The sequence below is a fragment of the Argentina silus genome (genome assembly GCF_951799395.1).
Source record: "Argentina silus genome assembly, chromosome: Y".
NCBI lineage: Eukaryota > Metazoa > Chordata > Actinopteri > Argentiniformes > Argentinidae > Argentina > Argentina silus.
In genome coordinates, this window is record NC_139654.1 from 23557766 (window position 1) to 23574661 (window position 16896).

Genomic DNA, 16896 nt, shown 5'->3' on the forward strand with positions numbered 1-16896 from the left:
CTGGTCCGGGGGGAGGGCCCGGTATGTCGCCGATGCGGACGACCTGCCCCACCTCCATCGCCGGGCACTCGGCCTGCACATGGCCCGGCCGTCCGCATCGCCAACACACCCCCCCTGTCGCTCGGGGTGCTACCTGTGGGGCCAGGGCTGGCTCTGGACGGGTGCGCCCCTGCCATCTCGTCCTCGGGGCGGGCGCCGGCCTTTCCCCTTCCGGTCCCTCGGCTCCTCCTGGGCGCCGGCCCCCCGCCCCCTGGCGCGGGGCCGGGGTTGGGCGTTGCAGCCCCCGCGGTGGGAGGGAGAGATGGTCCTCCGCTAATCCCACGGTGGTCTTGAGATCCTGGGGGCGGTGGTACTGGACCCAGGCGGCGGTTCGGGCCGGGAGCCCTGTGAGGAACTGTTCCAGGACTACCCGGTACCCGACCTCCTCCACCGAGTTGTTCTCTGGGTCCAGCCACCGCCACGCGCTGTCCCGCAGCCGCTGGGCGTAGGCAAAAGGCCGGCTCCCCTCCTCCATGGTCAGGGCCCGAAACCGGCGACGGTGCTCCTCGGGTGTGAGGCCCAGGCGGTCCCGAATTGCCCGGGCCAGGGACAGGTAGTCCTGTTGGGCGGCCGCTGGTAGGCTGTGGGCCGCGAGCTGCGCCTCCCCTGACAGGAGGGGCAGCAGATGGTAGGCCCACTCTCCGTCCGGCCACCCCGAGGTCCTCGCCGTCCCCTCGAACACCGCGAGGAACGCCTCCGGATCGTCCAGGTCCCCCATTTTCTGTAGCTGGACCTTGGGGGGACCTTGTGCCGACCCGGTCTCCGGCGCCGGCCTGATGGCCCTGGCGAGGTCCTGGAGGAGGGCACTGTCCTCAGCCCTCACCGCTGTCATCTCTCCCACCGCGGCCTGCTGGGTCTGTTGCAGGATGGTCTGCTGCTCCAGGATCAGCGATATCCTTGAAATTGCCGTTGCTAGCGTCTCCATCTCTGTGTCCCAGGTTGGGCGCCAATGTAACAATGTCTGTTGTACACAGAGGCAGACGCAGTATTTTAGAGAGGGATTTCGTCCCGTTTATTAAACACATTGGTTCTTGGCTTTTCAGCCTGTCTCGTACTCCTCGCGACTTTCCAGTCGTCTCTCGGCAATAACTCCTCTCGCTCCTAGCCCACCTACTGAAATGACAAAGGCACACACGTTAAAAGCACTAGCCAACGAGACTTAATTTGCAACAGGTGTGCAACGAAGCCTCGCCGACACAACCCTGGCCACGGTCCTGTAGCTCCCTCTACAGGCCGAACGCTGCATGTCCCCCCACACACCTTCAACATCATGTTTATCGAATATTATTTGAGCCGATCCTAAATAGGAGATCCTAAATGTTCCGTCGCAACCGCATTTTTCCCGTTATTATTACCAATTTTTATTCCTGATCCATCACTTTTCTAGTTCCTTTTTGGTAAATTGGACTCTCAGTATTGTCTCACTACTATTTAATCCTAACGTCATTTCCATCTCTGGTTCTTACTTCACACCGTGTCTCTCTACGCGTGTCAAATGCATCTTCAAATACTGAAAGATGACTCCCAAGCAATGCCGTGAACACCTGGTGGCTACTTGTGGTGGCAGTACTCTGTGGAATGTGCAGAATGTTATCTCATCTAAGAACCTAGTCCAACTAGGATTTTTGACAAATATTGTGGTCTCACCTGGATTTAAATTTGATAGGATCCTGTACTGACTATTCTTAGGAACGCCTGTCCTCCCTAGGCGTCTGTCTTCTCACCCACGTGTCTCAGTTACGATGTCCACCCCGGGGAGGTATTCAGACTCTGGGACCCAGTCTCCAGCTGTGCACGGTTGACCTTAGAGGAGAGACATTTTAGAGAAGTCAGGTTAAGGATCTCGGACAAGCCCCCAAGTTGTCGTGGAAATCTAGGATTACCACTTGTATTTGGTGAGACTACAAATAGGCACATACGCAATATATGTTCTATTTACTTATTTTAATGGTTGCAAGCATGGCAGTCTGTTTCTAACAAACAGAGAGCCCGAAACAAAGTTACAAGCATACATTTATACTTTCAAACCCCCCTCTCCCCCAGTCTTCACATATTACATATCTGCTTTTCCCATAGTACACCGTTATAGGCACACTTGACCAGACATCCTTGGGCCTGTGAAACACACATCTTTCTCATAGGCCTTGGCAACAACACATCCATATATGTGTTTCCTTCTTTCTCGTGCATCCACGTCTGCCCGGCTTTTAACACATTTCATAAGCAATACTTTTACTTCTCTACAGTCCATAAGCAATACTTAGACTAATTCTATTAGTCTACTCAAGTTATAAGCAAAGGGTGACTCTAAGGTCGTACAGTTGTTACAGACAAACATTCATTACATGATTAATGCTTACATGATTAATGCTTACATGATTAATGCTTAAATGATTAGTATTACCAACGTTATTAATGCTTATTAGCATTTCATAGTACAGATACTTATTGAACCATTACAGTCCAAAGCCAAAATGTACTATCATTTCTAATAAAATTGACGTTGTGTAATAGACACCCAGTCACTTGAATTCAGAGATAATTTCTAGTGTATGTAATGATACAAACCTATGTTATTTAGTTGTATTTATTTTAAGCACAGTATGCATCAAAATCATATCATTATCATACTATAATACCTATGATTACTCTATCAAATTAGTGATCCTGCACCTTTGGTTCTCAGATCTATTTTGGACAGCTCCAGAATTCCTCCGAGACCCAGAGAACTCTCGTAAGGGGACTTATAAAGGAGATGTGTACAGTTTTGCCATTATACTGCAAGAGGTGGTCGTCCGAGGACCCCCATATTGCATGCTGGGTTTGACTCCTGAGGGTAGGTCTGGAGGACGAGAAATTAGCAAAATGTTACAATTCCCAATTGTTTTTGTTTTACAAAAGCCTGTACCAGCAGGCAATGACAACTTATCTGAATTAGTTCCAGTGCAGATAAAACATTTCCCATCTCTTCCCTCTCAATGTCAGAGATCATTAGGAAGGTGAAGAAGCCTCCACCCATGTGCAGGCCCACGGTGGCCCCAGACCAGGCCCCTCTGGAGTGTATCCAGCTGATGAAGCTGTGCTGGGGTGAGCAGCCTGACCGCAGACCAGCCTTCGACGAGATCTTTGACCAGGTCAGTAACATCATCTGTGTCTTCCATAGAAGCCAAGGTTATATAGAGTAGTGCAGGAAAAATGTCTTCGTTATAAGTTGTATGGAAATGGGCCTTCAGGAATGGATGAAATGTTCCGGTTCATAGTCTTGGTTCGTAGAAAATGTAGTTTTCACAGAAGGAGTGCATTAGTCATTTCACACTATATGTACAAAGGAAATCCACTGCAACACTCTGCAAAGCTCTGATTGTGTTTTGTGTCACAGTTCAAGCTGATCAACAAGGGTAAGAAGACCAACATCATAGACTCCATGCTGCGTATGCTGGAGCAGTACTCTTCCAACCTGGAAGACCTGATCAGAGAGAGAACAGAGGAGCTGGAGGTGGAAAAACAGAGGACAGAGAAACTACTGTCCGAAATGCTCCCTCTGTGAGTCAAACACAAGCTATTGTTCGCAGTTGAGGACTCCAGTTACACTCTGATTCACTCCAATATCTTGTCTGAAATTGAACAGTAACACAAAGCAATCAATAGTGGCAGCATCTGTTATTAGTTACTGTGCTCCTTGGACATGGAATGACCTACTGGTTACTTCACAAATGGACACTCTGGTGCCATTGGGTCATTTCACATTTTTGGTGAGGGATCTGTTTAGGGAGGATTGTACACGTGAGTAGTGCTGTGTCTTCTAATTGAGGTGTTCTTATAAACTGTTTGTATTGTATTTAGAGAGCATTGGTATCGGGCCAATATTGGCCTAAAATGTTGGATCAGGAATCGGAGATAGGGAATGCTATTAACCAGCCCCGATGCCATGATGCAAACTGTTATAAAAACGTGCCAAAAACATTGAAAATACGTGATTCTTGTTGCTAGGCTGAAACTGAACAGATTTCAGCTCCAGCCGGGATTCTGAGTTCAGCAGAGTAACAGCTGCAGGGAAGAAGCTGTTCCTAAGCCTGCTGGTGTGGGAACTAATGGGACAGTGAAGCATTTTAAATCAAACAATAACAATGAGGTTAAAGTGCAGGTTGTCAGCTTTCATTTTATAGCATTTGTGTACATATTGGTTTCTACCTTCAGAAATCACAACACGTTTTATGCATAGTCCCTCTATTTTAGGGTACCCAAAAGTAATGGGACAATCAATTGGCTTGGTGTTTCTGGTAAGTCAAAAAAAAATATCTGAAACCTTAGGATTGCCAAGATCAACAATTTGGAACATACAGTGGGGGAAATTATTATTTGATCCCCTGCTGATTTTGTTAGTTTGCCCGATTACAAAGAAATGAGCGGTCTATAATTTTTATGGTACTTTTATTTTAACAAATAGACACAGAATATAAAAAAAAAAGTCCAGAAAAACGTATTATATTGTAACAATGTCCGTGTACACAGAGAGGCAGACACTCGGCGACTTTCCAGTCGTCTCTCTCTCGGAACCTGCTCCTTCGTTCCAGCCCACCTCGCCTACTGAAATGGCAGAAGCACACACATCTTAAACATTCGCCGACGAGACTTCATTTGCAGCAGGTGTGCAACAAAGTCTCGCCGACACAACCCCGGCCACGGTCCTGTAGCTCCCTCTACAGGCCGAACGCTGCATATCCCCCCACATATATAAAGTTATAAATTAATTTGCATTTGATCGAAGGAAATAAGTATTTGATCCCCAAGCAAAACATGACTTAGTACTTGGTGGAGAAACCCTTGTTGGCAAGCACAGAAGTCAGACGTTTCTTGTAGTTGGTCACCAGGTTTGCACACATCTCAGGAGGGATTTTGGTCCACTCCTCTTTACAGATCCTCTCCAAATCCTGAAGGTTTCAAGGCTTTTGCTTGGCAACTCGAAGCTTCAGCTCCCTCCACAAATTTTCGATAGGATTAAGGTCTGGAGACTAGCTAGGCCACTCCATGACCTTAGTGTGCTTCTTCTTGAGCCACTCCTTTGTTGCCTTGGCCGTATGTTTTGGGTCATTGTCATGCTGGAAGACCCATCCACGACTCATCCTCAGTGCTCTGGCTGAGGGAAGGAGGTTCTCGTCCAAGATCTTACGGTACATGGCCCCATCGATTGGCCCCTCAATGCAGTGAAGTCGTCCTGTACCCTTAGCAGAGAAACAACCCCAAAGCATAATGTTTCCACCTCCGTGTTTGACGGTGGGGATGGTGTTCTTGGGATTGTAGCATTCAGCATTTCTCTCCCTCCAAACACGAAGAGTCGAATTTATGCCAAAGAGTTCAATTTTGGTCTCATCTGACCACATCAACTTCTCCCAAGCCTTCTCTGAATCATTTAAGTGTTCATTGGCAAACTTCAGATGGGCCTGTACATGTGCCTTCTTGAGCAGGGGGACCTTGCGGGCACTGCAGGATTTCAATCCGTTACGGTGTAGTGTGTTACCAATGGTTTTCTTGGTGACTGTGGTCCCAGCTGCCTTAATATCATTACCAAGCTCCTCCCGTGTAGTTCTGGGCTGATCCCTCACCCTTCTCATGATCATCCTTACCCCACGAGGCGAGATCTTGCATGGATCTCCAGGCCGAGGGGGATTGATGGTTATTTTGTATTTCTTCCATTTTCTAATAATTGCACCAACAGTTGTCTCCTTCTCACCAAGCTTCTTGCTGATGGTCTTGTAGCCCATTCCAGCCTTGTGCAGGTCTACAACTCTTACCCTGATGTCCTTTGAATGTTCTTTGGTCTTGCCCATGGTGGTGGAGAGGTTGGAATGGAAGAGATTGATTCTATTGACAGGTGTCTTTTATACCCATAACAAGCAGAGATTAGGAGTACTTTCTTAAAGTGACAGGACTAATCTGTGTGCCTCATGGGCATATAACCGGTCTGTATGAGCCAGAATTCTTGCTGGTTTGTAGGGGATCAAATACTTATTTCCTTCGATCAAATGCAAATCAATTTATAACTTTATACAATGTGTTTTTTCTGGACTTCTTTGTTGATATTCTGTCTCTATTTGTTAAAATAAAAGTACCATAAAAATTATAGACCGCTCATTTCTTTGTAATCAGGCAAACTAACAAAATCAGCAGGGGATCAAATAATTATTTCCCCCACTGTAATTCAGAAGAAAAAAAAAGCACTGGTGAGCTCAGCAATCGCAAATGGGCTGGTAGGCCAAGAAAGACATCCACAGTGGTTGAACGAAGAATGCTCACCATAATTAAGAAAAACCCCAAAACAAATGTCCCACAGATAAGGAACCCTCTCCGGGAGGGAGACGTCAATGTGTCAGAGACTACCATCCACAGAATATGTCTCCAGCCAAGCTACAGACGCACCACTAGTTGCCCTCAAAAAGGATTACAGTTTGCTAAACAGGAGGTCTGGAAAGAGGTCTGGAAAAAGGTCTTGTGGACAGATAAGATGAATATGATCATGTACCAGAGTGATTGCAAGAGAAACGTTTGGAGAAAAAAGGATCTGCCCAAGGTTTACAACATACCACCTCATCTGTGAAACAGGGTGCAGGGGGTGTTAGGTTTGGGCATGTATTGCAGTCACTGGAACTTACTAACTTACTACTAATTGATCGACTGCTGACGGCAGAAGCAGAATGTATTCTGAAGTATACAGAAATCTTGTCTGCTTGAGTGCAAGCAAATGCCTCCAAATTCATTGGATGGTGCTTCATCATACAGTAAAAAAAAAAAAAAGACCTAAAACATAAGGAGTTTTTCAGAGCCAACAAATGGAAAGGTCTTGACTGGCCAAGTCAATCTTCAGATTTAAATCCAATTGAACATGCATTTCATTTGCTGATGATCAGGTTTTAGGAAATACCTCAAAACAAACAACAACTGATAACGGCTGCAGTACAGGCCTGGCAGAGCATCACCAGAGAGAATACCCAGCGTCTGGTGGGGTCAGTGGGTCGCCGACTTCAGGCAGTTTTTGCATGCAAAGGATTGTCAACGAAATACTAAACACGAGTGCTTATTTTGGACATTTGATAAATCTGTCCCATTACTTTTGGGTCCCCTGAAATTGGCATAAAAAGTGGTTTAATTTCTGAATGGTGAAACCAATATGTACACAAATACTATCAAATAAAAGCTGATAATCTCTACTTTAACGCAGGGCACTGTATACTTTTCATGCCTTTAATGATACGGTGGATAGAATTCAGTTTGAGGTGAGTTGCTAGCTCCTTACAACTGCACAACTGTAAACTCACTGGCTAGCTAACTGTCTGTTACTGCATTACAGTTTAGCTAAAGTCAATCTGACAAACTCATTAGCTGGACTGTGAACACAGCCAGCCAGCTGTGTGAGTGTCTGTGGTGCCATAGTGGAAGGCGATAGCAGTACCTCAAAATAGAGTGAACTTCGGGAGAGGATTTCTCCAAATCAGTTTCTTGCTCATTACTGGGAGTTGAGACACACATTTGACATGTTTAGAAAGCTGAGATTCTCAGCTTTTCAAAAGCCGCCTTGGTCTGCAGTCTGGAATTAAAAGAAAGTTGTATGGCATAATTCAGTCATGAATGTATTTCTTCTTATGCAAACGGGGGTCTTTAATCAATCATTTAACATTCCCCAGCTTGAGCATGGTGTTTACAGTTTTTAAGATGGACAAGAATGATTCCAAACATAGCACATCCACACACAGAGCTTGTATACAGCTGTTTACAAAAAAAAGAGCCTTTTATCGGATCGGTACTCGGTATTGGGCGATACTCAAAGTTCAGTACTCGGAATCGGTATGCAATGAAAATGTGGTATTGGTGCATCCCTAATTGTACTGTATATTTATTTAATTTGTTTGTTCTCAACAGGGCCCTGCTGACCCTGGTCCCAGTCAGGTTCTCCCTGTATAAATAAAGTTTAAATAAAAAAAAAAAAAATATATATATTTTTAGAGACATATACTTTACTATGCACACCATGAAACTGTGCATACAGTGCAAGGTACAGTACAAGTACTGTATGTCATATACCCATTTGAGTCCTTTCTCGTACCTTGTTGCAGGTCTGTAGCTGAGGCACTTAAGACGGGTGCAACGGTGGAGCCAGAATACTTTGACCAGGTCACCATCTACTTCAGTGACATTGTTGGCTTCACCACCATCTCCTCCCTCAGTGACCCCATCGAGGTGGTGGACCTGCTCAATGATCTCTACACACTGTTTGACGCTGTGCTGTGTAACCATGATGTCTACAAGGTCAGTTGCTACTCATAGGAGAGCATCAGAACAGCAGGAAGGGCGTGGAATTTCAACACATCGTGGAATTGACTAGTCATCCACTAGCAGCAAGATCCACTGGAGACAAGCGCAACAGAGGAGCACTTGTTCAAGATTTACTTTGTGATATCAATTAAGTCCAATATTGTACACCTAAAATTTCAAGAGAGGACCTCCTAAGTTACTTACAGTAATAGACCAATCACATGTAGACCTAGCCCCCACAGTGCAACAACATGTGTTAATGTCTTTCAATCATGCCCTTGTTCTGTAGGTGGAGACCATTGGTGATGCCTACATGGTGGCATCAGGTCTACCCAAGAGGAATGGGAACAAACATGCAGCAGAGATTGCCAACATGTCCCTGAACATCCTCAGCTCTGTGGGCAGCTTCCAGATGCGCCACATGCCCAACGTGCCCATCAGGATACGGATAGGGATCCACTCAGGTGAGGTGGCACTGTACACTGAAGAGGGGACGAGTGCCATATGCTAGCAAGTTGACCAGTCCCTTTCATTGGCTGAATGCCATTGTGAGGTGTTGATGAGCATGTGGTCACAACTGCCTACATTCTTATTCCTTATTCCATTTATAGGGTATCTACCCACTCTGCCCGGAGTGAGCGAAAATGGTGATGAAATTTCACTTCCTAATGTAATACATTTTACCAAAACAATATGATCATTCATGTTGTGAATAGTTCAGTGGGGTATTTCTCTAATCTATCATTAACATTTTATCCAAAAAGTCTGATTTTGTAACCTAATACATCCGATAATAAGCACCGAAGCATTTTTTCTTCTTTTGGCTACACACTCCAAAACTTTGAATTTGGATATTCTCAGCTTTTATTTGATGGTATTTGTGTACATATTGGTTTCACCATTCAGAAATTACAACACTTTTTATACATAGTCCCCATTTGTTAAGGTACCCAAAAGTAATGGGACAATTGGGTTGACGTGTTTCTGATAAGTCAGCTGTGTTCCATCAAATCATTCGTGCAGGCATAAGAGAGCTTTCAATGTGTAACATTGATTCTAGGCTTTGCATTTGACTTTGGAGTTTGCTATTGGTGTCAACATGAGGACCAAAGAGGTGTCAATGAAAGTCAAGGAAGCCATTATTAGGCTGAAAAATAAAAAAATAAAAAAATAAAACGATCAGAAACATAGCCAAAACCTTAGGCTTGCCAAAATCAACAGTTTGGAACATCATTAAAAATAAAAAAAAGCACTGGTGAACACAGCAATCGCAAACATGCTGGTATGTCGAGGAAGACTTCCACCGTGGATGATCAAAGATTGCTCACCATAATTAAGAAAACCCCAAAAAACAACTGTCCCACAGATCAGGAACACTCTCCAGGAGGTAGGTGTGAATGTGTCAGAGACTACCATCCACAGAATACGTCACCAGCCAAACTACAGACGCTTCACTGCAAGGTGAAAACCACTAGTTATCCTCAAAAAGGATGGTCAGGTTACTACTAGGTTTGCTAAAAAAAGTACCTACCATGGAGCACAATTATTGTAAGAGCAAAGTTTGGAGAAAAAAGGATCTGCTAAAGATTTACAGCATACCACCTGGTGCAGGGGGTGTGAGGTTTGGGCGTGTACAGTGGGGGAAATAATTATTTGATCCCCTGCTGATTTTGTTAGTTTGCCCGATTACAAAGAAATGAGCGGTCTATAATTTTTATGGTACTTTTATTTTAACAAATGGAGACAGAATATCAACAAAGAATTCCAGAAAAAACACATTATATAAAGTTAAAAATTCATTTGCATTTGATCGAAGGAAATAAGTATTTGATCCCCTACAAACCAGCAAGAATTCTGGCTCATACAGACCGGTTATATGCCCATGAGGCACACAGATTAGTCCTGTCACTTTAGGAAAAGTACTCCTAATCTCTGCTTGTTATGGGTATAAAAGACACCTGTCAATAGAATCGATCTCTTCCATTCCAACCTCTCCACCACCATGGGCAAGACCAAAGAACATTCAAAGGACATCAGGGTAAGAGTTGTAGACCTGCACAAGGCTGGAATGGGCTACAAGACCATCAGCCAGAAGCTTGGTGAGAAGGAGACAACTGTTGGTGCAATTATTAGAAAATGGAAGAAATACAAAATAACCATCAATCGCCCTCGGCCTGGAGCTCCATGCAAGATCTTGCCTCGTGGGGTAAGGATGATCATGAGAAGGGTGAGGGATCAGCCCAGAACTACACGGGAGGAGCTTGGTAATGATCTCAAGGCAGCTGGGACCACAGTCACCAAGAAAACCATTGGTAACACACTACACCGTAACGGATTGAAATCCTGCAGTGCCCGCAAGGTCCCCCTGCTCAAGAAGGCACATGTACAGGCCCATCTGAAGTTTGCCAATGAACACCTAAATGATTCAGAGAAGGCTTGGGAGAAGGTGATGTGGTCAGATGAGACCAAAATTGAACTCTTTGGCATAAATTCGACTCTTCGTGTTTGGAGGGAGAGAAATGATGAATGCTACAATCCCAAGAACACCATCCCCACCGTCAAACACGGAGGTGGAAACATTATGCTTTGCGGTTGTTTCTCTGCTAAGGGTACAGGACAACTTCACTGCATTGAGGGGCCAATGGACGGGGCCATGTACCATAAGATCTTGGACGAGAACCTCCTTCCCTCAGCCAGAGCACTGAGGATGGGTCGTGGATGGGTCTTCCAGCATGGCAATGACCCAAAACATACAGCCAAGGCAACAAAGGAGTGGCTCAAGAAGAAGCACACTAAGGTCATGGAGTGGCCTAGCTAGTCTCCAGACCTTAATTCTATAGAAAATTTGTGGAGGGAGCTGAAGCTTCGAGTTGCCAAGCAAAAGCCTTGAAACCTTCAGGATTTGGAGAGGATCTGTAAAGAGGAGTGGACCAAAATCCCTCCTGAGATGTGTGCAAACCTGGTGACCAACTATAAAAAACGTCAGACTTCTGTGCTTGCCAGCAAGGGTTTCTCCACCAAGTACTAAGTCATGTTTTGCTTGGGGATCAAATACTTATTTCCTTCGATCAAATGCAAATGAATTTATAACTTTATATAATGTGTTTTTTCTGGACTTTGTTGATATTCTGTCTCTATTTGTTAAAATAAAAGTACCATAAAAATTATAGACCGCTCATTTCTTTGTAATCAGGCAAACTAACAAAATCATCAGGGGATCAAATAATTATTTCCCCCACTGTATAGCTGCCACTAGAACTTGCTAACTTGTCTTAATTGATTATTTTAACTGCAGATGACAGAAGCAGAATGCATTCTGAAGTGTACAGAAACATATTGTCTGCTGGAGTGCAAAGCAAATGCCTCCAAATCCATTGGATGACGCTACATCAAAACATTTTTCAGGGACAAAAAGTGGAAAGGTCTTGACTGGCCAAGTCAATCTTCAGATTTAAATCCAATTGAACATGCATTTCATTTTTTGATGATGATGAGATTATAGGCAAAAAGACCTCAAAACAAACAACAACTGAAGATGGCTGCAGTACAGGCCTGGCAGAGTATTACCAGAGAAGATAACCGGCGTCTGGTGTGGTCAATAGGTCGCAGACTTCAGGCAGTTATTGCATGCAATGGATTGTCCACCAAATACTAAACATGAGTGCTTTGGACATTTGATAAATCTGTCCCATTACTTTTGGGTATCCTGAAATAGGGGGACTATGCATAAAAAGTGGTGTAATTTTTGAATGGTACCAGAAACTCACCTCATCTGCATTCTAGAAGTGTTGCAGAGTAATATTTCTGTACAGTCCATTTATACAAATGTAATAGGCCTGTGTATAATTAAATGTAATTGCACCAATATGTAAATTGTATATATGAAAATCACTTTTTCTAAATTATATATGCTTTATGTTGGGTAATTTGTCCTTAATTCAGCAATAATAAGAGAAAATATTGCAATCCCATCACTTTCCATTAATCTCTTAACTCACACTTTTATTTTGAAGCCGCAAAAACTGAGCTATGGAGCTTATTGGAGTTCAGAGAACGCAAATCTTTTCTCCCTGGCCTTCACTGGTAATTCAGCCTTCACTGCATTAATGTCTGATGGGCACTAGCAGTTAAATCACATTGAGTACATCTCTCATTACTGTTTGTTCTGCTGGCGAGAATTGTGTTTTGGACGTGTTTGGCTGGTTTCAAGTCCGTGTTTGGGTTCTGGCTTGCTGCGTACACCAGCCGTGGTGGTTTTCTGAACGTTGTGGTTCTTGGTGGTCTTTTTTTTTTCTACACAAAAATTTTTCTTTTGCTACTCTTTACTTCTGCATATTACTGTGCTGGATATCTGGGCACAACTTCATACTGGAACACGCCTCCTTTTAATTCCCCTACAGTGGACATCGAGGAGGCTTCGGCAGAGGAGCCGCCCCTCTCGCTCACAAATTGTATTTCAGAAGACATGGTTACTTTAAATTGTGGGTTATGTCAAATGTTTTATAAAGGGAGACTCCTGCTTAGAGTTAAAAGAACCTTTCATGTGTGAAGGATGTAACCGGCTCATCGAATTACAGGCAGACATCCTCCACCTCATGGAAGAGGTGAAAGTGAGAGACGGGCCAGACATCATACCTCCTACAACTCGGCCCTTGCTGTAGGGGAGCTTTTCAGCCTGTGTGCCTTCCCATTAATAGACCCCCAAATTGCTGGTCACAGGTAACGAGAAGAAAACCAGGCAGGCGGAGTGTGGACGACACTCAGATTCCTCTCCCACCCGGACAACTGCGGCCCTGGCCCCAGCAGCATCCTCAACTCCTGCCGGTGCCACCAAGCCTCCCCATGAGTCTGATGCTTCACCCTGCCCCCCAGCTGCACTGTCCTCCTGGAAGTGGCTACCCCTCCTCCCATCCAGCCGACAGCTCTTGCCCCACCCCCTAAGTACCCCACATCTGCTCAGAGGCCCCCAGTGAGCAGCCAGCCATGCCAGTCTCGCCAGAACCTCTCTCCCTGCCCACCATCCCCTGCGCAACAGCTCCCCCCTCATTTTATGTCCTGGACATAAACCAGATGCTTCCCTCAGTCCTGGAACGTAACTGGGAGGCAAAACCTGTTGTGGTTCATGTTGGGTCAAATGATATCAAACTGGCCTGTTCGGAGAAACTGAAAACTGACTTTATACAGCTCTCCAACCCCCTTAAGGAATCAGGACTACAGCCTGTTACGGTCAGATCTAATGAACCCAGGCGCGGACACAGAGTCAGGACACGAATATAAAATAATAAGATATTTAATGAGGGACAAGCAGAGAATGGGACAAGCAGGGGGGAAAGGCAAACGGGGTAGGTCAGGCAGGCAGGCAGGCAGACAGACAGGGCAGGCGGGCAGGTTGGGCAGGCAGGGCAGGCGGGTAGTACGGGTAGGCAGGCTGACAGGTAGACTGGTGGATAACCGGGTAGGGTTTCTGGAGGATAAAGGAAAGATGATCAAAACAGAGTATACACACAAAGACTAAGTATTTACTAAACTAAGAGGCAGAGAACGGGGCTAACGTGTAGAAACACTAAACAACGATCTGGCGATGAGTGGAAGGGAAGCCAGGGTTTAAATACAGCAAGGTGATGGGTTAATGAACAGCAAGTGTGTAGATTGGGCAGGTGGAGATAATGATGTGAACAGAGAACCGGAGCCTGGCCACACCCACACACAACACAAACAGACAGACACAGACAGACAGGAGAGAGGGAGGCACTGGCACCGACTAGGAGGAAGTGGAGGGCATGACACAGTCATCTAATCTCTGGTCCACTACCCCCACTTCGCTCAGGTGACATAAGGTTCAGCAGGCTACGGCAGCTACATCGATGGCTTAAAGCATTCTGTAACACAGAGGATATTCTATTTGTAGACAATTTTGACCTGTTTCGGGAGAGATTTTTTGAGCGTGACGCAGTGCACCCAAACAGAAGAGGAGCGGAGATCCTATCTGACAATATGGAGGTGTTAAAGTGGTGAGGGGACGCTTGTCCTAGCCATGTTAAGGTAACCCCAATCCATTTCCCTCATAGACTGCCAATAAAATAGCACAGGCTAAGAAGGCATCAGGGGAGTTATCCACCCTAGAAATACCAGATGATTTTAAAATTAGAAATGGGCTTGGACTACAACATTTAAATGCCAGAAGCCGAATAAATAAAATGGACTTCATCAATACATCGGCTCAGCAGGCAAACACAAATGTTTTATGATCTCTGAAATATAACTAAATGTGTGAGTGCCTGACAATGATGTGTCCTTAAATGGCTATACCACATTTAGGACAGACAGAGAAGGGAAAGGGGGAGGTGTGGCTATTTTTGTCAAAAGCTGTTTTATTGCATCTGCTGTCCTCCACTGTCCCAAATCAAGATGAATGTTTAGTCCTAAGTGTGTCTTTTGGAAATAACTTGTATATCGCCCATCATCTGCTCATCATAGTGCTCTTGATAACTTAGTTGCACTTCTATCCTCCTATGTACATCCTGAAGTAGTAATAATAGGTGATTTTAACCTAGACTGGTTGTCTCAAACCTCAGATAAAATCAAACACCTATGCGATGGTTTACAACTATCCCAGTTAATCTCAACCAATACGGCCTAACTTGAACAATCCAGATAAATCCACCCTGCTAGACATCATCCTGACAAACAGGCCTTACCGGCCATTTTATTAGGTACACCTTGCTAGTACCGGGTTGGACCCCCTTTTCTGCTCCACGCTTCCTTACAAAAATACATTTTAAACATTTTAGCGAGCAAGGTTTTTTACATGATCTTTATTGGTCAAATCTTTCCCTTATTAACTGCATACCTGACCCCGATTTGGCTCTAGAACTTTTCTCATCTATATTTATATCTCTGGCAGACAAACATGTCCCCTCTAGATGCCTTAGAATTAAGAATAGAACTACTAAAACTCAGTTCTTGGTTCAGACCACACACCTGGTCCCAAAGTATGGACTTGCTCTGCTGCCTGTTACACCAAGTAAAATATTCCTTAAACACAGAAGTTGTTACTGTCCTTTATTTTCTTACACTGCATTTATATGTCGATGACACTGTTGTATATGCTATTGCCCCCACGATTGACCGTGCTGTTTCAGAGCTACAGTCTGCATTTACTGTGTGGTAGAAGTCTAGGATTTACCACTCTGTACTTTAGCTCTTCGGAGGTAAGAATCAAGAAACAAGTCCTGAGTAGCCACACTATCTGAGTCCGGTATTTATTGTTTGCAAACAAGAGACAAGAGCGTAACAGTAGCCCAGCGTAGATTCGGGGGTCCGTTCAGCGCAAGTCTGAAGAGACAATGATCAGGTTTGTCTTTTATACAGTTTGAACATATTGCCAGGCGCCTACAAGGCTATCGGCTGATGGGCTTGTGCTTACGTGAGAAAAGGCGGGAGAGAATGAACAATGGGGAGGCTTTCCTACTGATTAATCGCCGTTCAACATTTCACACCTATCGGCAGGATGCGCCTGTCCCCCCATTATTGCTCTCTCTCACCACTCCCTCAGAGATCACCGCTGTTCATATGGTAAATCATACAGTGCTTCTCAGAACAATGGCTATAGAACCTTAGAGGTGTGGCAAGAGAAAATGTAATCACGGTAGTTACACAAGTTGTATCAGTCATATGAAAGTGTATAACCTGAAAATAGTTCTATGAATGTATTTTCCATAACAACTGTCCTACAGAAAGCATTTGTTGAACTGAAATTGGTACTTAACGCGGGAAAAACCAAGTATATGTTATTTTCCAAATCATGGAAAAATGTATCTGATTTATGCATATGTACTTTGGGTGGTGCCCTCATTGAGCGTGTCCCCGCTTACAAATACCTGGTCATTTGGTTTGACAAAGACTCGACATTTAGAAAACATATGGAGGAGCTTGTTAAAAAGCTAAGATTGAAGGTGGGCTCTTTTATAGGAATAGATCTTGCCTTTCCCTGAACAAAATGCAGCAGCCACGAAATCTTTGGATGCCATCTACCATAGCCCCCTTCGCTTTATCACAGGTGATAGTTTTAATACTCATTGCATACTTTACCAAAAGGTTGGCTGGACCTCATTAAAGTCCTGTAGATCTCTTCATTTCTCCCTTTTTTGTATAAAGCCCTACTGCATAAACTCCCGGCTTACCTAACCTCGTTATTGAAATTTATGAACATAAATCACCTTACTCATTCTCAGAGTTGGTTAACTCTTGAGGTTCTTCAGATCTCCACCAAATTGGGTAAATCCGCTTTTAGTTGTGGCTCACCTGCTGGAACAATCTACAAAAAACATTACAGTTGGTTGTTCAATTTAGTGTGTTGATTGAGGACCTGTTTGGTGAAGAATGTGATTGTTTCTCTTGATATAACATAACAGTGTTGTTTTATATGATGTATTGATTTCTGTATTTTACTGTGTTGTATTTTGTATGTGTTGTTTTGTAATTGTATTGATATTGTGGACAAGGTGTACCTGCAAAAGAGGCCTTGGTCTCAGTGTGTTTTCCCCTGTA

General features: G+C 44.3%; 1 protein-coding gene across 1 annotated transcript in view; it reads left to right on the plus strand.

Moving 5' to 3' along the window:
• The window catches only part of LOC310824025 (retinal guanylyl cyclase 2-like), a gene marked incomplete at both ends in the record, with an annotated part of 34505 nt that overhangs the window by 16924 nt on the left and 685 nt on the right, over nucleotides 1-16896 (plus strand). Inside the window, 6 exons of the mRNA XM_083696924.1 lie at nucleotides 2726-2875; nucleotides 3025-3173; nucleotides 3419-3582; nucleotides 8148-8340; nucleotides 8636-8810; nucleotides 13066-13315. Coding sequence (XP_083553050.1) covers nucleotides 2726-2875; nucleotides 3025-3173; nucleotides 3419-3582; nucleotides 8148-8340; nucleotides 8636-8810; nucleotides 13066-13315 — 1081 coding nt within the window. The remainder of the gene's footprint in view (nucleotides 1-2725; nucleotides 2876-3024; nucleotides 3174-3418; nucleotides 3583-8147; nucleotides 8341-8635; nucleotides 8811-13065; nucleotides 13316-16896) is intronic.